Source organism: Glycine max, chromosome 4 (genome assembly GCF_000004515.6).
Source record: "Glycine max cultivar Williams 82 chromosome 4, Glycine_max_v4.0, whole genome shotgun sequence".
Classification (NCBI taxonomy): Eukaryota; Viridiplantae; Streptophyta; class Magnoliopsida; order Fabales; family Fabaceae; genus Glycine; species Glycine max.
The window spans coordinates 3,078,881-3,100,230 of NC_016091.4; the positions used below are offsets into that span (position 1 = coordinate 3,078,881).

Consider the following 21,350-nt stretch of genomic DNA (forward strand, 5'->3'; position numbering starts at 1 on the left):
ACTTTAGAGTTCCTGAAATCCGGATATAAACAATTACTACTATTATTAAATGTTATTTATTTTAGTCTTCATTTTTGTAATTTTACAGTCTAAAATGTCCTCATAAACTAAAAGTTAAAATTACTATCACTTGATAATATAAGAATTAGAATGAGATTTTTATACCAAAACAACCAATAACTTCAAAAACTGTTTCGATGTATTAATCTTAACATGCGAAAGTCTATTTACACTGGTTTAGTACGTTAAATGAGGTTTTGTCAAGTACCATATCAAGAGGGAGAGAAGGATACCTACGAGATCACAAGAATTTTACTGATGTTCTGCTAGTAGAATACAAAACTACAGAAAGGTTGGTCATATTAACACATGAACAGTAGTTTTTGCGGCAACAAGTATTTTATTATTTTCTTTTAAAATGTATTGAGGTTTTTTGAATGTGACTCATTCTTTTAACATTAATTATTTGGTATTCTCTGAAAATAGATCCAAAAACAAAATGTATTGAGCTTGAGACGAGGTTTTTTTTATAAAAAAAAGCCAGAATACTTAATGCATTTCATTAATAATTTACGGGGGAAAAAGGCCATTAGAATGTGCACTTTTTTTTTCTTCATCTTAACTTCATGTCAACTTCGAGATTGTTCGCAGTATTTTGTAGAATTCATCTACATATAAATTACAAAAATCACTAGGGATTAGAAAGTAGAAATGATCAATCATTTAGCATTGAGCGGCAAACAATAAAAACACGCCCAATTGATGCAGAGACTGTAAATTGACGTCAACTATGTTCTTCAAGACAAGAAACTGGTGCAGAATTTTATGCCCTTTTTCCATACGAGTTTTCAAGGACCCGCACTTCCGGTCCATATACCAAGCGGCAACGCTCAGTAAATGAACCAACCATCCTAGAGGCTACCTCCTTAAAGAACATCGATGCAATCTGATCACCATAAAAGAACATTTCATTAGTCATTACCAAAAAATAATAATAATAATAATAATAATAATAATAAACTAATAAATACATAATGTAACTTATACAACTACAACAAGTCTACAACCTCTGTAGTCTTAACAGTATTGTTATGAAATGAGTTGTTTAGGCAATTATATGAATACAAATGTGGGTGCATAGAAGAGAAAGTCATGCCTTAACATACACACGTTTAAGGCTTTAATCGAATGAAAAGTGAGGACAGCACAGAAAAGTGAAAAGTGAGGACAACGAATGACATGCAAGGTTCGGCGCTACAAAATGAGAAATGAGGACAACATAGGATTGTTTTTCCAATCAAAGCATAAAGACACCAAAAAGCAAGTTGTGGAAAATAAATGCATTATAACAGAACTATACCTGTCTGTAAAGTGGAGACTGAAACTTAAAATCCACCAAAAAATAAAGATCGCAACTTCCTGGAACAGGGCCAGGGTTAAACTCCCATATGTTTATCAAATGTTCAAACAGGGTACTCTGCGACACAGTTGTCTGGAAACACAAAAAAAAAATATAAGCACAAAAAAATAGCAATGAGTGGAAATTAAGAGCAAACTCTGATAGCAAAATTCAAAAAAGAGGGAAAGAAATGAAGATAAAAACAAAGATCCATTTTCATGATCAACCAGTTTGAATTGCATATTGATTTGTGAGTAAAGAATCTAAAACCCACATATAACATTCAATATTCTATTAGAAAGGATCGGCACTCTAGTAATTATAAAGATTTGATATAAGAACAATCATAAGTATTTAGTAATAGCAGAGCTAAACTCAGCTGTTCAAATCTGCATCTCATATGCCAATGCACATTTCAGCACATATATCATGGTGGCTAGGTCATAGAAGTTTTCTCCAAAGGATTTAATACTCAACAAGTACTGCATACCACACATGGAGTGACCACATGATGCTCATGCATCACAATTTGCATAATGATACTGCAAAAATATACTGTAAATCGGGATTCAGACAAGTGAGAAGTTCATTCAATGAACAAGCCAAGCCTGAGAGTTTTACTATCTTGCTCATTAATTGACCGTATGAACATAAAGCATAAACAGTATATATGTTATATGAAAAAACGGGAGAAAAAAATTTTATTCCTTCAGTGAGATATCTAATTTTGTTACTGGGTATTCAATATATAAAGAATATATTTCCTAAAATAACTCCCTGATACTAAGAACCTAATAATCAATTAAATTACCATACATATAAAAGCTAATAATCAGGAAAACAGGATAAAATTAGAGCAAAAAGGGAAACAGATACCTTCACTATTCCCTATTAATTAGGAAAGAAATCTGTCTATGAGATGTCAATATCTCTGAATTGATGTGAACAACACTGTATGAAATTTGTTAGAATACTAAATACTATCAGTTATCTCAGAATATATAACCAACCATAATTATGTTGATTAGTTTCTGGTTAGGCTACAAGTTAGCTACTGATTACTAAAGTATACCGTAGAAGGGAGAGGAAGAAAGGCATGGGAGGAGGAGTGGCGGAATCTGTCCTGCATTCCCTAACAGAAGGGACACATAGCAGCAGGAAATTATGCAGCAATCATGAAAGAGAACATTAATATGAAGGGAATGGATGGTGGTGTCGTGGACTCATCGTTTGGGTAGTTTTGGTGTGGCTGAAACCACAAGACAGAGAAGGCACTCCTTCTGTGAGTGGCTTTTTTTACCCGTCTGCATTTAAGTTTTCTGCTATTTCTGTTGTAATTAGAACTTGGTTCTCTTTTTTTTTCCCTACCATTTCTACAGTAATACCATATCAGTATCTGTAACACTCATTTGAAGCTTGTTTTATTACCTAGGGCTCATCTAGGCTTGAACTTGTTTATATAGAGTAGGTATACACATATAGTAACCAAACTTGAAACTGACTGAGAGTCTGAGATTAAGCTCGAATTTTCACTCATTAAGACATAAGTTGAACCTTTGCAGCATATTCTATAAACAAGCTGAGCCTGAGCCTCCTGCTACTTGACGGCTTGATCAACCCCAGAAAAATGTAAGAAATTGCTAATACATATAGTTACAATTTTACTTCATCTAGTTTTTAAACGTTTCACTTTCCCCTCTAAATTTCAAATTGATGCTACTCTGTCCATCAGAGTGATGCTCATAGGGCAAGTTTATTGTTTATGAGGAACTGTGTATCATAACATCTCCACATCAATGATACAATGAGAAGGGGCTTAATTATATCAATTTGAATGATAACCAAGCAACATTGGTCAGACTGAACTGGAAAGACCAGAATGCAACTTTTTCTTTATACCAGAGTCTGACTATCCATTTGTGCAATTAAGTCCAAGTTAAAAAAAAAAACAGAAAAAATAGACATATGGAGCCAGCACCCAATGCCAATATAAACCATCAGAATTCAAATGTTTTAATTGAAGACGAAAGCTACAAATTTCTAGATAAGATGGGCACTGTCTCTAACTCATTAACAAATATTGGCTTGAATATGCCTATAGATCTCATTATTTATGGAAATTTTAAGTTGTGCACTAACAAGTAACAGCAACAACCAGAAAAAAATCTCACAACCATGATCCTCCTGAATGCAAGCATAAGGTAAGTAGGTAACTACTAAATACCATATACTAGAGGAGGTTGAATACCTTTATACGCTTTGGTCTGTCCAATTCAACATGAGAAACATAACTTTCAACAAGGAATTTAAATCCAATCTCCAACTCAGCATCAAATGATCCATCTGGATAGTGTCTAAGTATCTCCGACCTTTGACACCATGGGACAAAACCATGATAGAAGTCAACAGCAGAAACAACATCAAATAATTGCTCTGGAGAGTACCTAATAATTCATAAGTATATCTGTTAACAAATACAAAGAATGAAAACAACAAAAAAATAATAATTATTCTGAATTCAACAGTAATATATACAAAGCCGGGATAAGCAGAAATTATTAGGTAGTCCTGGACCTCATGTGTCCATGATTATGGTCAATCTCTATCTATGTGACACGTGTTTAAGTTTTATAATTTACAAAAAAGGAATTAATAACACTTGATTACATGCCATATGGAGATTAATAGGGACCATGATGGTCCAAGACTACCTAACAATTTCTCCAGGATAAGATGATGATTTGTACACTCAAATCCATTAAGTTTCTTTTAGAATCCAAACATCAAATATTTATCATATAATCTCGGTACACAAAGTGCAAATTTAAAAGCAAGCTTCGAACCACTACTAGAATATATGCTAACATAATAAAACTAGTTAGACATCACAAAAATCAACTTTCTCCTAAGGATTGACATAAATAAATCCTATAAAAAGGTAGGGCCAACAATGATGGGAAGAATTCAACAGTCACCAGAGCCATCTATTGAAACTCTAAAATTTCATTAAGAAAAGCTTTGATACAGAAGACACCAGCTAGGCTACACTTGAAAAATATCAACAAAATGTCACTTATTCTAAATCAGTGTGCATGGAAATAATATGGTTATAGAAATCTACAGCCAAGAATAATAATAAAAACAAAATGCAAATAGAGCCAAACATATGGCAGCATAAACAAAGAGAGATGAGAAAAATCCCGTTACCCCAAAACGCGCCTCTCCTCGTAATTTCTGGATAGAATACCTTCTTCACCATCTCCGCATCCAAGAAATTGTCTTGTTTGAACAACATTATAATTAGTATTACTATTGCACAATCCTCCGGTGAGAGGGGAAAAGCCAATGCGAGAGAAGGAAGGCTGAATGTGATGGCCGGTAATGGCGGTAGTGATGCATCTGCATCCATCGAGTTTCCAACTGCTCTTGCTAGACCTAATCAATTGACTCACGCCACTTTTGCGCGATGCCAAGGAGCAAAGGGCCTTCGAGGTCGACAAAAATGGCGGCATCGTAACTACAAAAAATAATCAAGATACCTAATCTAATTAAATTGAGAAAATCTGAAATACAAGTGCAGCTAGAACCGCGGATTGGGATCCGGAATGTGAAACCCTAGGATTCCAAAAATAGTTGAAGGGAGGAATATTCTAATGGAAGGATACGCGATATCGGGAGAAGAAAAAGAAAAAATGGGATGAGATTGCGTGTGTAGAAGTACAAGGTTGAAGGGGAAAAATTCGGTGGTCGTTCTTTGAAGGAGATTGATTATCCAAACATGTAATGTAATGGTCAAGTGGTTGTTTAGGCCATTTTAGTTCTTTCTTCACACGACACTGCTTGAACCGCCACGCGACGTCGTTTATAGTTCACCGCACACGTGTACATTGTCGCCGATAGTACGAGAATCCCGTCGTCGGCGCCTCAGCTCCTCCCTGCCTTTTTTATTTTTTTCCCACCTTAATTAGGTTAGGGTATGATTGGTTTAATGGTGGTGCCTTGCTATTTGCACCCCGTCTTTGCTATATTGGTTATCCTTAATTAGGTTAGGGTATGATTGGTTTAATGGTGGTGCCTTGCTATTTGCACCCCCTCTTTGCTATATTGGTTATCATGTTATTGGTACTGAATATCCATCGACTTTGATGATATCTGAATTCCTATCAATAATAAAAATTCAATAATAATAAAGAAGACAACAGTAAAATCATATTATACATAATAAAAAAAATGAAGTAAATAGTAGAATATTCAAGAGGCCTTAAAAGATCAAGATAAAGACGAATGAGCCGACTTGAGATTTTAGCATTATAACAAAAAAGAATAGTTTTCAGATCTCTATTTTTTATTATCGTCAAAGAAAATTAGAATCAGGATTAAATAAAGAAATTTCAAACTTTCTATTACTGATATTTGTTTTCGTTACAAGCAGTATTTGAGTATTTTTGTTTGAGTCGTACGAGATGAAATTCTCATATACAACCTGACTAGCCATCTTTAATGAAGTTGTCCCCTCCCAACCATGTTTATTTCATCCACAAGGTTCAAACTCAAGATTTTACTTAAAGGGATCGAGTCTAATACACCCAAACCAATGACTTTTTTTTTATGAATGTTAAACTCTCTTAGGAGTTACTATTATTTATGTCGACAAAAATGTCTCCTCACATTGAAATTCAAAACAAAAATTTGTTTCAATTGTATAGTTGAGTGTTTATATATAAGGCTAACTATTGAATGGTTCATTGTTCAATGAATATGCATCCATTATCAAGCACAAATATAGTGGCAAGACGTATGCAAATAACCATAAAACAAAATATTGATCCATAAAGTTCAAACTAGGAACTAACAAAGAGAAGGTACGAAGCCTTAGGGCTGGAAATAAAAAAAATGACCATTTAAGGGATATTACCTTAAAGGTGAAAAACAGTCATTGAACATATGTTGGGAATAATTCAACAAGTTTGCCCCAGTGATTCCATAAGTTATCAACTTAGAAATATCCTATCATGGACCTGGTGCATGGTGAAACCAAATAGTAGGTAAAATGAATCTTGGCAAGTAAACAACTCATGATATCGTGAGTTAATGACTCGAGGACTTCAATAAAGTACAATACCTCAATTGGAACTCATTCGTATGAAAGGCTAAAATTAGCCTCTAACAACATTAATAGTATGTTTCCTATCGATTAAGGAACAAAGCAAAAGACTCTTATTATCCCACTAAGAGATGACCTTATGAATAAGGCGATCACATTACCTTAACTTTTTTTAAAATCAAGAAAGACCTATAAAATCCAACATAATTTTATATTTCATGCACATTTATTCCCTAGCCACCTTGCATAAAATGCATATTAACTTAAGTAATGGAGACTTTGCAAGTGGTCTCCCTTTATTACTCTAACTCTCTAAGAATTTAGACATCAAGGCATTCAATAAGGTATATCAAACTTAAAGCCCAACCAAGAAGCTCATGGAGATTCCAATAGGCTATATCAAACTGGTTATCAAGCAATCAAATGAATGTATAAATAAATAAATAAAAGAGATCAATTTACACCAATGTAACATTGTTAACTATTATCATTTTTATAACTTTCGTTTTCTTAAAATTTACCGTTGAATTGAAAGTTCCTTTCACATATATCTTATATGCAAAATTTCATATTAATTCAAAATCATTTATTATCTCGTTTATATAGATTAAAATCGATGAAATATAAATATTTAAAAATATACTAAAATATGAATAATTTAATTACCTTCTTATTGTTGTTCTATTTTGATAAAATTTAACACAAACGATCTTAGTAATATGAAGATATAATTCAACAGTTGGATCAATAAACATCACATTTTATATCAAATTATAAAAATGATATAATAATTATCAAAGTTATACCAATGTAATTTGATTTCTCTTCACACACACACACACATATATATATATATATATATATATATATATATATATATTATACTTACTCACAATTAATTTAATAAATTAAATATAAATATATGTTTAATTATTCAATAAATAATTCTGAACTTAATGATTTTGTTTTTGTATAAAATTTGACTTATTATATTTTATATGATTACAAACACATGTAGAATAATTCTTCCGTTGAAAAAAAAGAACTTGTGCCAAAAAAATTTAGAGAAATATTTTTATTATATATGAATTTTTAAAATTAATAATGAAAATATACTTGAAATACCTATTTATTTTTGCTAATTTTCGAATACTTATTTATTAAATACAGATTCAATTGCCTTTAATATTAAAAAAATGTTATTCTTACAACAGATTATTATACAAATTTTTTTATCTAATTTCTCCATGTCATTTGTTACATCTCATATTTATTTATTTATTTTAATTATATTTGTTTTACATATAACATTTATGAATCAAATATTTAAATTTAAATATAAAGAATGAATAAACAATAGTCGAGTTTGTGATATAAAAATGACTAGAGGAGAGGCTGGCGAGGCATCTTGCTAAACTTTAGTACTGCAGACTGAGCGTGTGACTCAGTGTGGGAAAACGATAGATACCATTACCATGTTGGTTGGATAACTGAGAGATGATGATGATTTCAACTTCAACCATGGCTTTGGCTTCTTTACTACCCAAAACGGCACCGCATGTCCTTTCCCTCACAAACCCTTCCGCTTCCACTCCCTTCATCTTACCTTTCAGTTTCCACTGTTTGCCTCACCCTCCTCTTCTCTCTGCCCTCAAAGCTAGTTCCTCCGGTGGCGACGATTTACGCGGCAAGCCCCTGCTTTCTCAGGGAATTGGAAAGGGAATTTTGGAGGAACATGCCTTTGAAGACGACGACGACGACAAATGGGTTGATTGGGAGGACCAGATTTTGGAGGACACCGTTCCTCTCGTCGGCTTCGTCAGAATGATTCTTCACTCTGGACAGTATGTCTCTCGAACCCTTACTATACATACTCTATTCTATTTCCCCTTCATTTCCACCCGCAATCCGCAATCCGCAATCCGCAATTGATAACGCTGCTGATGAAGTCCATCACTGCATAGTTACATCTAGGGTTTTGTGTATAACAATATAGCTACAAACGACGGAAGTAAGGAGAGAGTACTTACTTATATATGGGTGCTGGAAATGCCCTCTCTTTATCGTGTTATGTGTCAGGCCTCAATTTTGAGATTGATTTGTAAGTGCTCTACCTTTATCAATATTGACTGGGTTTTACACACAATACCTGTGCTATTTGAAAAGGCGCAGGCAAGTGGGATTTTTTTTTATCCAAATCCTTTGTCCATGGAGGTCTGGTTTCTAGCATTTCGGTGGAGACAGGGAAGAGAGGACTACAATCAATGTAACCTACTAGTGATCTGCCTCTGTACACAGAATCCATTGAATACTTGAAAAGAAATTTAAATTGATTATTGTTTTCATGGATGTCAAGGTTCTAAATAGCATCTTATAGTGGTGTAGCGATGTGGAGTGGCCCCTTGCCGCTAGAGAAGCCACTATAGTGGAACAGTTAACTGTAGTGGCCGTAGTGGACCAAATAGCGGCCGTAGTGCACCAAATAGCGGCCGTAGTGGACGAGATAGCAGCGCTATGTGTTGATTCCAAAAACCCCCTTTGAACAGAGACATTACATTAAGGCTTTTTGGGATTTCAATTTCTAAAAATGAAATCTGCAGCTGTAGTTGTAGTGAAAATGATAAAGAAGAATTGGATTTAGAAGACCATGATTGATGATTCCAATCTAGGAAACTTGTGTTGGTTTTTTGTTGGTATTTTTACTTGTATGTTTTTTTAAGAGAGCTATGACTTTTTATTGTTGATTATAAATGCCATGAATTTTGAGTTTTTCTATCATTTTTGAGAATTTATATGTATATAGTTTATGTTATATAAAGTATATAAAAAATTTCAGAATAGTGGCTATCCCACTATTTGCTATCCTGCCATAGCATTTATGCCTTTATGGGACTAGTTGCTATGCGCCACTATCTGGGATTTAAAACACTGATGGAATGATGGATTTACATGCTTTGTTTTCATTTCTCTTGGAAATTCTGATAATATTTATAATACTTTGTTGCAAAATCTTGCCTCAAATATGAAAACACATGTTCTGTTTTGTTTCTCTTGGCAATTCTGATAATACCTTGTTATAAATTCTTGCCACAGATATGACAATGGAGATAGACTAAGTGCAGAGCATGAGAAAACCATTATTGAGAAGCTGCTTCCCTTTCATCCAGAATTTGAGAAAAAGATCGGAAGTGGAGTTGATTATATCACTGTATCTCTCTCTCTCCCTCTTTCACTCACTCTCTCACACACACAATATGTGCACTACTTTTGTTGACCAAAGGCTTTCTCAGTATTTCTTTTATTCGGTTGTAACCAATAATCATAATTTTTTTAGGTTTAGCAATCTATTAGATTAGATATATGACCATGACATCTGTTGTGGCCTACTGCTAAGATTTCACCTTTCATCCATTATAAAATCAAAATGGCTCTGGTGGATGGTTGGTGTTGGAAAGCTGGCTTAATTGCGGTTACCCCTAGTCTGCCTTAATTGCGGTTACCCCTAGTCTGCCTTAATTGCAGCCTTTTTGGATGCCTTCATTTCAGCCTCCAGCACCATCATTGTGTTAGGAGTGAGGGTGTGTGTTTAATCCCACACGCCAAGTGATATGGCTAAGTAGTCTATATAAGGCTTGGATAATCCTCACTTTACCCCAATTGTAGGAGGGGGAGGGGGGGCACTAATAATAGTTGTCTCTTCTTAAATGCAGGATGCAATAGTGCAACTTGGTAGTTAACTAGTTATTGATGAAGTAATTAGTTTTTGTTAATTCATAGAGAGTGCTATCTGATTGCTTTCGTTTTATGAAAATTTATGCCATTGATTTGTTCATCAATGTTGATCCACTCCACATTTCACTTCGCAAAATGCTCCTTGCACTTAAAGGACTCCATCCTTAATATTGGTAATCTTTTACGTAATTAGTTTTTGCACCACCCGATTTGTTAATAACTGAACTTAAGTAATCTCTTCTGTCTCTCAGCCTCTGGTACAGATAAGTTCTTTCAGGATCTTCATACTAACATTGTATTCATTTTTCCCTTTCTAGTGGGTCAATTAATTTGGTGTTCCAAATTCGACTACTTTGCTCAATCTTTTTCTCATTCTATGATAGTTATGAATTCACATGATAAATGAATTAAGTAATGTTTAGCCCTGTAAAGATTTTTGCTGCTAACCATGGAGGCGTATAAAGAAACCAATTAAACCAAACCAGACCTGAATTCAAATCATATTTTAAAAAATCCAAACATTGTAAATTGGTTTTTGAATCAAAAACTGGTTTTACTTTTTAGCAAATGATTCAGTTAACATGGTTAATATGTTAACGAAAACTGGTCCAAGTCAAATTTTAAAACTACTTTAAAACCAGATTGAAATTAGTTTTGGTTCAAAAATCAGTTTTGGTTAAAAACTGAATTGGGACCAAAACCAGTTTAAAACTGGTTTGACCAAAACCAAACCAGTTTTGAAATATAAAGGTAGTTCAGTTTTGAAATCCAATTCATATAATTGGTTGGATTTGAACTGGTTTTACATGATACCAAACCTTGCACATCCCTACCTAGCCAAACGTGGCTTTTGGCTTTGGTGTTACTAGGGGTAAGCGCCGGTCGGTTACAGTCGGATTCACGCCAAAATTTCTAAAATTGAAGGTAACTGACTGAGTACTAATCAAGACCAAAACTGCCCGTTTCCTTTATTGGTTAAGTTAGATAAGGGTTAAGCGGGTTTCGGATGCATCGGGCGGGCATGTGTGGGTTGGTTTTTGAAATGCAAATGTTTCCAGTTTTCGCCAGATGGTGAGCAATCGGAGGAGACTGATTGTTGGAGTGATAGTTATGGTTGCAACCTGCATGCTAACGGTGATGTGGTGGCGGGACTCAAAGTTGCAAAGTAAGTTGTAGGAGGAAGTCGAAGAAAGTGGGGAATGAACAAAGGTGGAGTGATCTCTTGAAGGTGTACTACTGGAGTGTAACAAGCTGTGCGTCACTGCATTTAAACACTGATAGGAAAAACAAAATGTCACAAACCGAGTATATGTGTATGAGTGTGTCCCTATGTTATGCTTCAGGATTTTCAGATTGATGACAGCTGATGGCCTTTCAGTGGTGGAAGAAAAGGCACGTGGATTGCAAGCACAATGTCCAAGGAACTTGGCAATTTGCTGAGACTCTGACTCTTTTCTGTAATTCTCATATACGTAATAATTAACTGTTGAAAATATAAATTTTGAATCAGAAAATGAATCCAACTGTCCACTGAAGATGCATATGAACAGTCTAATTTGCTTCCCTTGGTCGAGTGCGGGCACCAGCAGATTGCTTTTTTCGGACCCTCACCTGCTCGATGCTATCTGCACTCAACTGATTTTGTTTATATTTGCAATCCGTGGTCCAAACTGATGCAGGAATTCGGTTTCATTTTTAGTCAGGTTTTTCGGTTCTCGGTCAGTTAACATCTTTATTCTCACCCCTTGGGTGTTACCATCACGTGTATGAATTTTATTCCTGTTTTAGCCACTGAAAAGGATGTAAAACAAAACGAGCCCATGTCTCCCTTGCTAGGCTAAAGATGCATAATGCATTTATTGGCTGCTGCTCTCTAACTGTCTTCCATCACTTTTCGATATTAGCTTTTGTAAAAACAACAATAAAATTAGATAAACGATGCATGCACTGCTCTCATTGTCTTTGGGGTAAGGTTAACTATAACACTTGTTTTGTGATCTTTTCATGTTGCTGAAACGGTTATTGTATTTTACTATGGCAGATTGGATATCATCCTGATTTTGAACGCTCTAGGTGTTTGTTCATAGTACGAGAAGATGGAGAGCTGGTTGATTTTTCATATTGGAAATGCATAAAGGGCTTGATCAGAAAGAACTATCCATTATATGCAGACAGTTTCATTCTCAGACATTTCAGGAAGAAGAGTCGTAATTTGTGAAGTTAGCACTGTCTTTTGCTGGTTGGACCATTTCGTTTTAGAATTCGCTTCTTCTTTTTTAATCCCTTTTGATTTCTCGTGCTATTTTATTGCTGGTAGCATGTTATTTTAAAGGTCTGAGAAAAACGAATACAAATTTTTTTGGAGTTCTGAAGAGTGGTTAGCATTTAACGACTCACGACAAAAGATTGCCATCAATGCCGGAAATTGTACCCATTTTATTGTTGACAATATTCGCAGTGATATAAAAATATGGGAATGTAGATTATGTATATAGACCTTGATGATACTGTACCTTTCTGTTCAAATAATTTTTCAATTTGAAGAATTGAAGTTTATTTTATACCGTTATCGTTTAGCCGTTTAGGGATAGATGCTATCCTATTTTAATTCCAAAACACTTCATAAGCTTCAATGATGACTTATGGTAATACTTACAAGTTGTTTATATTAGAATTGCATCCTAAATGAATTAACCGTGTGTTTGTAACTATAAATGGAAAGTAAAGGAGAGATAAGATTGAAATTTGAATATAAGGAAACGGAAAAGGAAAGAAAAATTTAATGAATTTAAACTATTCAGCACAAAAGATTACCATTGATGAGAAGTCTTTTCTCTTTCTTGCAACCAAACAAAATAAAATGTATCATTTATCTGTTTTTTTCTTCTTCTTAGTATCCTCTTTCAAAATAATTTTGTTTGAGGTATCGTCGAATGTGGAAATGGATATTTATTTTGACAAAGATTCAAGGCTTAATTTGTCATATATGTAGGAGATTAGTTCTTTATGCTAAACATAATCCTTGTTGGTTTATTTATTTATTTATTTTATTTCCCTCCATCTAAATTAAACTTCGTGGAACATTAATGTTCAGTTATGATATTTCACAATGGGGGAATTTCTCCGTGGTTTCTTCTTGGTAAGCCAATAGATCATGACCTGCCATGTTGGTGCCAAAGGTGGGAGGCGCTTCCAGAAACTCTAATGCTCATGTTAGAGTCCAACATAATAATGACCTAGACATGTGAAATATGTGTTACCATGGAGACATTTATAGGGAAAACGCCGAGGGGTATGGTGGCTCTCCTTCATCATGGTTTGTCACATCTTTTAAGGGGATTTAGTGCAAAATGCGGCTGAAGTCTTTTCATATATGAGATTTATGTTTGTAGGGGTTGTTTGATTGACCGTGAAGATTATGACTGTTTGTTTTGAAGGATAAAAATAATATATAAGAAAAAAATTATATTTTTTAATGTGGGGTTTTTTATATTTTACTTTAATTTTATTTTTATTTTTATGTTCTTTATTTTTATCCTTTAGATAAAAAAATTCCTTGAATGATTGATGCTGATGATTGATTAATGATTAGCCGATGATTATCCTCGAGGATAAGCCAAGGACTTGGTCAACACGTGAGAAGGCCAATTGGTTAACTTAGTCAGAACCCAAGTAGAGTGCTCGTTCCCATTTCACCTCTAGAACTAGAACGTAAACATACAATAAATTGACTTCTCGAGCGATGTATGTCAGTTCTTCCTGGTCGAATCAAAATTACCGATAAAATTTGTTGAAAAGGCTTTCTTTTTCGCAGAAGAACTTACCTACGAATGGTTTAATATTTGACGTTTTTGTTAAGTTGTTCTCATAATCTCAACATTGATGTGCTTCACAGTTTCGATATCCTTGACTTCCTGTTCACTTTTTTATTTTATTTGTTTTGTCGAGATGAACTATGCAACAAACATATAATTTGTAAAATGGAACTTTCAGCTTCTCATTGGTCCTTAACTTTCAACACCCACTCAACGTTTATGCAATTAACATACCGAATATGACCGTACTCTACTGATGATGTCTAATGTTCACAATGAAAAGAAATGGCGAAGCCCAAATTTATTACTAACTCTGGTAACTACTTTACAAAAGTTTATAACTTAACTAATTATATTAAATTTATTGATATTTGTATATTTTTTATAGTTATTTTTTAAATTATTAGAACTTTATTTGCTTAATCTTGTTTAATTGATTAACTAATATATGATTAACATGGTGTAACGCGAATACATGATTATCAGATAATCTTATATTTTAAATAGTTTGATTCTTAAGTCTATATAATATCCATTTAAAGAGATCAATCATAGATATTAGTCTTTAACTCCTAGTTGGGAGATAATATAGATTATAAAACAAAGTTAATATATGATATTTATAACATATTCTGTAAAAAAAATAGTATAAAAAACGAATTAGAGAAGATCTTATAAATAAAAACATATCAATCATCATTATAATCTACAGAAAAAAATCTGATAAAAAGCATTAGATGCAGAGCATTGAGGTTCTTTGCTGGATGTGCATGTGGCGTGCACTTACGGGCTCAGGTAGCGAGGAGCGTTGGTTGGACACGTGTTAGTGCTCCCATATTGTTGGCCCCAATATAATATTACAAGGTTTTGGTGCCTTTTTGAAACGGTAATGGGGAATGGACTATATTTGACAGTGCTTGTCTCCTTCTTCTCTTTGTAACACCTGTTCCGTTCATGTAATCAAGTTCATTATTCTTTCTCTCCATTGCTGGAAAAGTGATGAGGTGTCCTAACAAATTTGGACCTTTCCAGAGTTGGTGACATGGTGACCAGCAAACTTTATGCAGAACACTCTGCTTCGCTTCCTTAAGCAACAAAATAATATCATTCTATGTGAGATCAGATTGTATCCACTTTTGGTACAAGTAATAGATTAAACAAAAGTATTGAACTTTACGAAAATTAAATAAAATTCTTTTTTTTTAATGCTAGGGGGTGCAAATTTGACTATCCAAAGAAACTAAAAATATCTAACATCGTCCATTGAACTTGGATATTTTTTCTTTTTTCTTTTTACACAAACTTAGATGTTATTTGACTACAAAACTATTTGTCTCACTTTATTAGCACAAACAAACAAAAACTTCAACAGCAGCTTCAACCTGAACATGTCTCTGTCTCACACTCACTTGAAATTTACGGCCAAAACTTAGACGGGTATTAGGCTGTGAAGAAAGAAAAGAAGAAAATTAAGATTGCTTGAGTGAAGAGAAATAAAAAAATAAAAGAAAAATATTTAAATTAAAGCTGTTTGGTAGGTAAAAGAAGAAAAGAGAATCTATAATATAAACACAATTTTATCCTTAAACATAAAACTAAGTAAATAAAGTCTGCACAAAAAACAATGTAATTTTAGAATTTTTAAAAAATAAATAGACAACTCACAATTTAGGATAACAAGTAAAGTAAAAAAAAAAAAACAATTATGAAGTAGCATGATAAATTTTATTTTGGTTTTTAATGGTAGCATTAACGTTCCAACTAGAACAAGATATGTTCTGGTGTGCAGTGTGCTGCTTTCATACGGGGCTGATTTAGTAAAAAATGAAAAAAGGTTGACTTTCTTGCATTTCTTCACAGTTGGGAGCAGAAATTCAAAAGCATGAGACTCACTATTTTTTTTTTTAATATTTCTCTTTTATTTCTTCTTTTGTCAAACAGCATAAATGAATTTGTAACTTTTAGGCTCATCTCCTCTTTTTTTCGCACCTTCTGCGCTTCCAAACAGCCCCTTAAGAATTTATACCCATTATCGAAGAAGACCCTGTTTTTGATTAAGTTCCTTTTCGAAAACAAAACAAAGGGAATAGAACACTTCTCCATATATTCCGGGTTTGATTTGAAAATGGAGTGATGAGAATTGATTGGTACAACACACACACACACATATATATATATATATATATATATAAAATATTTTTAAAGCATATTTATGTAAATAGATTTAGTTTGTGTTTTCAGTCATGTATTTAAAATTTGTGTATATCAATTAAATGTTTAAAAAACTAAACAGAATGGATATAACCTGTAAATTTAATACCACTACTGTTTTGTTTTGATTTTTTTTTTTTTTCCATTTCCGTCTAGTTTATTTTTTTTGTCTTGATTAAAAGTGGTAAAATAGAAAGACAATCCAACAGTACCAGGAAAGGTGTCAATGATATATAGAAACTTAAGGATTCACCTATAAGATTATTGTATAGGCTGGAACGACAAATAATTTCAGTGTTTCGTTCAATTGCAGTGGCTCATGCATGCCTCAACCAATCCCTAGACATCAAGAAATTTCCATAGGATCATAGGTAAAGTTTTCCATCAAGCGAGTAAAGTTATCTTCCATGCATGTAGTCTTCTTGTTCTGTCTTGAGTTTAAATGATCATAGGTAATGTTTTGATTTGAGACCACAACTCAATTATAAGAAACCCCACTGCATGCCATGTCACGCGGAATTAGCAATGGTGCTTGTCCTTTTGCAAAGCTTCTTCATCCCATTCCCATCCATGAAGCAAATGCAAATTAAACCCCACTCCATTATGTATAGTATAGATATTCACTTCTTAAATTTACAAATTTTAACATATTTTATTTTAAAGAAGATAAAGACTACTATGAACCACTTTAGTCAGCTTCCTGTGAAAACGACGCTAGCTATCTCGTGCTCGTGCTATATATATGTATGTATACATTTTTTGGCGTATTTATGCCGTTACCAATTAGTACAAATTAAAATTATTATTAACACCAGCTAATTAGGATCTTTTTAGGCCACAAATCTCTTTGACTTGGGCCCGCTAATTTAGCATGGAAAGTCTAATGCTTCATTTATTGTAAATCATTTATGCCCGTAGTTGATGGCGGTGTTCGGCTTTTCAGTAAAATTTATCAGTTTATACCCGTCAATACCAAGTTTTCAAGATAGAGTTAAAAAAACATGATAAGGATAACCGATATTGTGAACTTGAAAAAGAGTACATGAAAACTAAGATTATTCGTTTGTTTTTAATATAGTATATAGTGTTATTATATTATCACACCATGAACTTATTAAAAATCATTTTAAAATATTTTTTGAAAATAATTACTACAAAAATCTACCATTTACAATCACATGACAATACTTAATTGGATAATAGTGTAACATTCTCTTGTTAGTGTAGTCCAATTAAATTCTATTTAATTACATGCATGCACATTTTATTAATTAATTATTCTCCAACCACATGTATGTCTCTGAAAACTAATTCACTTGAAATGAATATAGTATTTTTCAACAAAATGTTTTTTTTTTCATATACACAATCAAGGATTAAACTGTAGTTAGCATATTTAAAACAAACTATTTACTAACTGTGTTAGGCCTTAGATGGTGGTGTGGACTGAGTTTAAAACAAGGCATTGAAGAGAAATAATTTTGATCAATGATCTTATACATTTAGAAAATAGTTGTGAATCGGAAATTTTCAGACGTGAGGAGCAAGAACATCTCAAAACCCACTTCTTTAATTTGAGAGTGAACTAACGATAGAAATGGATATAAAATATTAAAATTTGCGTGGATGAGGTTATTGGCAACTAGTTTAGCTTAATTGTTTGACTACAAGAATCAGGAAATCCTTATCTCCTTTTTGTTAATTCTAGGTAAGAAGTAGGTTTGCAGGCATGTGTTGATAATTATGTATCATAGACTCTTGCGTTAATTATAGAGAAGATATAAGTGGAATTATTTTAGTTTTTTTTTAATTTAATTTGTTTCAACATAGTTTTTTGCTCGTTTATTCATATAAACACGACATTAATATTTTATTTTAATTAAAAATATTAAGTTAATCACTCAATGTCGCTCGAATTTGATGTGACAAGTTATTATATTCTGTCACTAGGTACTATAAATTTTAACGACAATTATAATATTACGTGTTCGTGTATCACACACACAAAAGTTAAAATCGGGACCAAAAATTTCAAAAGTCAAATGCCTCGATACCTATATTAAATAACGTGTTTTGTTTTTTTACAGTAATATTTAAATTGAATTGAATTAGGCACAGCTAGCGGCACAAAATTAGAAATCCACCACAACCTATTGCTGAGTTGAAGAAGGCACAATATCATCTAGTTGTTTAATCAATGAAAGCAAAAATGGAGACATCATTTTCTTATAACAGGAAACATCATTATTAAATTAAGTTAAACCCTAAGAATAAATCAGACAATGTGTGGTTATGCTTTATATTTCTTATATATAAAGATGCTTTATTTTTCTTTTCAAATAATGTTTGAAATGTAAAAAAAACAATTCACCACTATGGATAGGGATGAATAGACACGCGTGAGAAATGACACAGGATTGTTCGGGATGAGCATGTACTAAGAGTGGGTACAGAAATGAAAACATATCTTCCAATTAATTTGCAACATAATGTTTAGTGGACCATATATTATTATGCAGAGAGCCAAAAACCGTTGCACTTAATTTGACACTTAGCCATTCGTAATCATTTTGTATTTTATTCTCGACTTTGGATTGGATCTGAGTCTTACTACAAAGATAATGGACAACTCTTATTCGACACGTATTACCCAAAGAATTCATATATCCTTTTCAGCTTTGAAACATTCCAATAAAAGAAAAATCATTTGAACGGAAGAAAATGATTATTAAATTTCAAAATTTGTAGATCGCCCATATCTATATATAAAAAAAGAAAAAAGTCTTGTATATAAACACCTTCGTGACATGATGGGCGAAATTATTAATTATTTTATAATTTTCAAGTGTTCCACCTATATACTGCACCAAACATAACGTATGACGACAATATATTATTGTTACTATAAATAATGTAATCTTTAAAAATATTAAGAACACAATTCTAACATTAATTTAATAAATAGACGAACTCATGATATATAAACAAATATACAGTTATATATCATTGTTTATTGTTATTAATTATTTAATGATATAACCTATCTTTATTAAAATATATTTGTGGAAATGAGCATAATAATATGAATCACTTTATAATAATAATAATAATAGAAGTATTAAAATAGTACAATATCAAACTTTCAGGGTGGCCCTCAACAGTCAGTCATTTTAATTCTTTTGCTCTCTTTGTTGTATGTGTGTGTATGTGTTTTTTCTTTGAAAAAAAAATATTTATTTTTTGTTTGCAAAAAGCTTTCACGTGCATCAAACGGAGATGCGGACATATGGACCAATATGTATGTGCATTGCCTGATAAATATCTCATGTGGCTTGCAGCCTGCAGGATCTCATCCTGTCCGTCTGAATTAGAAAGAAAAGCTTTAATTTTTTTATTTTCTTGTTTGGTTCAAAAAATATGAAAAAATTGACAAATAATTTTTTTTTGGAAGGAATTATTTAATCCCTCCTAGTCCCACTCCTGGTCCTGGTAGTACTAAAAGATTTTTCCTCTTTATTTGGAACTTTATTTTTTTTTTCTCTTTAAACAAGTAATGGGTTGAATATATATATATATATATATATGCTTTGAACTTTGAAGGATAAAAAGAAAAAAAGGAAAGAATTCAAAAAGAATTTAATTATTAAAGTTTGGTATAAACAACAGATAGTTGCATTTTTTTAATGTAGTAATTAGGGTTTGACTTTTAGCTTCAGATATTAAAAAGATTAAATTATTAAAAGAGGTAAAACATGATTTAGTAATCTCTATTTTTAAAGGAAAATCTTTATTTATTTTTTTAGATTCATAATAATTTGTCACCAAGAAATTTATGGGAGACTTTAAAAACGATTATTTTTAAATGATATGTTCTCAAACATACACTTATTCAACAATACATTTTTTAAGAGAGAAAATATAATTTAGTATAATACAATTTTTGCAAACCTTGTTAGTGTCCCTCCTTTTTTCATTACTAAATTTGGATGGAAAGAAAAACTAATTAGCATATCAATTAGGAATACAACACAAAATAGAAGAAAATAAAAAGAAATGGGTAAGATTATTTCACCCGTTGTTATAGTACAGTGGTGAGTATTCTCTCCTATCAAGCGGTAAATCGGTTTGATCCTCGACAACCACACCAAAAATTAATTGATCACAACATATGTACTAATTGTACAAACAATTAAGCTTAAAACATACTATGATCGCAACAAGTATACTGATCATACAATTAATAAAGACACTGAGAAAGAATTATTAGATCCACTAACTTGTCTCATTTTGAGTCTTTGTAGGTGAAAAACCACTGATCTTATACTCAAACACTGTCATATTTTCTTGTTCGTGTTTTTTTTTTTACACCGACAAACTCAAATAATTAAATAAAATCATTAAATTTTGAATGAACATCTCAAGAACACGAATCACATAAAATTTGGTTATTATTAATCATTTCCTCATTCAATTCCTACGAGCCACTGCATTATCATGTAAAACATCTGAATAAATCCGTATGAACTTAATTTATCAGCAATGTAAAATAGAAAAAAAATGGTAAGATTTCATTTCACTATGGATGAGGTTTGGACTTTGGGTATAAATTCTTTTAGACTTGTTATCTACATTTTTTATGTTTTTTAATCGTGAGATATAAAACTAAGAAGAAAAAACCTTTTTTCCAAAAATTTTGTTTTCATGTATAAGTGTTTTTATAATAAAATTAAGTAAATACAAAACATTATTTATTTTATCATATGATAATTAATTTCCTTATACTTTACCCCCTCTAATTTCTTTCACAACTTTTATGATAGATATTCTTTTTTCTCCGAGATAGCAAACAAAGTCTTATGGTCACGCACTTTGTTTCATTTTTTGAATTTGGGTGGAAGGACAGTGTTTAGTGTAAGAAAGCAGGGATTGCTGACCACACCTTTAAAAGAAACGTGTACGGCTGAGATTCTCCCAGAAAGCGCAATCCTATTGGTCGGTATCACATCACACATAATCCTTTTTTCATTGGTACACGTGTCCAAGTCGGCAGTCTGCAACCTCCATTATTATGTCTTTCTCATAATACTAT

At 32.5% G+C, this 21,350-nt stretch overlaps 2 protein-coding genes across 3 annotated transcripts; one reads left to right on the forward strand and one right to left on the reverse strand.

Annotated features, from left to right (window-relative positions):
- Positions 1-589: 589 nt before the first annotated feature.
- LOC100778674 (coenzyme Q-binding protein COQ10 homolog, mitochondrial) lies at positions 590-5,372 on the reverse strand. Of its 2 annotated transcripts, none has more exons than XM_006577963.4 (4): positions 4,607-5,372; positions 3,648-3,768; positions 1,361-1,492; positions 590-946 (listed from the first exon to the last, which is right to left on the reverse strand). In XM_006577963.4, exons 1-4 carry the CDS (start codon positions 4,909-4,911, stop codon positions 824-826), a joined length of 681 nt encoding a protein of 226 aa, XP_006578026.1. In that variant the 5' UTR covers positions 4,912-5,372; the 3' UTR covers positions 590-823. The 2 variants fall into 2 exon arrangements, with proteins under 2 accessions (XP_006578026.1, XP_003523942.1); XM_003523894.5 differs by having other exon boundaries at positions 3,648-3,843; positions 4,607-5,371.
- Positions 5,373-7,908: 2,536 nt separating this feature from the next.
- Positions 7,909-12,804, forward strand: LOC100306718 (uncharacterized). Its single transcript, NM_001248478.2, has 3 exons — positions 7,909-8,347; positions 9,597-9,711; positions 12,277-12,804. Exons 1-3 carry the CDS (start codon positions 8,001-8,003, stop codon positions 12,451-12,453), a joined length of 639 nt encoding a protein of 212 aa, NP_001235407.1. The 5' UTR covers positions 7,909-8,000; the 3' UTR covers positions 12,454-12,804.
- The last annotated feature ends 8,546 nt before the right edge of the window (positions 12,805-21,350 follow it).

Excerpts from the sequence above, each read along its gene's own strand:
- LOC100778674 (XM_003523894.5), bottom strand. The coding sequence starts at position 4,911 with ATGCCGCCATTTTTGTCGACCTCGAAGGCCCTTTGCTCCTTGGCATCG. Across the intron at positions 1,493-3,647 it reads ACAGACCAAAGCGTATAAAG|ACAACTGTGTCGCAGAGTAC; the intron begins GTATTCAACCTC and ends TTGTGTTTCCAG. Across the intron at positions 947-1,360 it reads AGTCTCCACTTTACAGACAG|ATTGCATCGATGTTCTTTAA; the intron begins GTATAGTTCTGT and ends TATGGTGATCAG.
- LOC100306718 (NM_001248478.2), top strand. The coding sequence starts at position 8,001 with ATGATGATGATTTCAACTTCAACCATGGCTTTGGCTTCTTTACTACCC. Across the intron at positions 8,348-9,596 it reads ATGATTCTTCACTCTGGACA|ATATGACAATGGAGATAGAC; the intron begins GTATGTCTCTCG and ends TTCTTGCCACAG. Across the intron at positions 9,712-12,276 it reads GTGGAGTTGATTATATCACT|ATTGGATATCATCCTGATTT; the intron begins GTATCTCTCTCT and ends TTACTATGGCAG.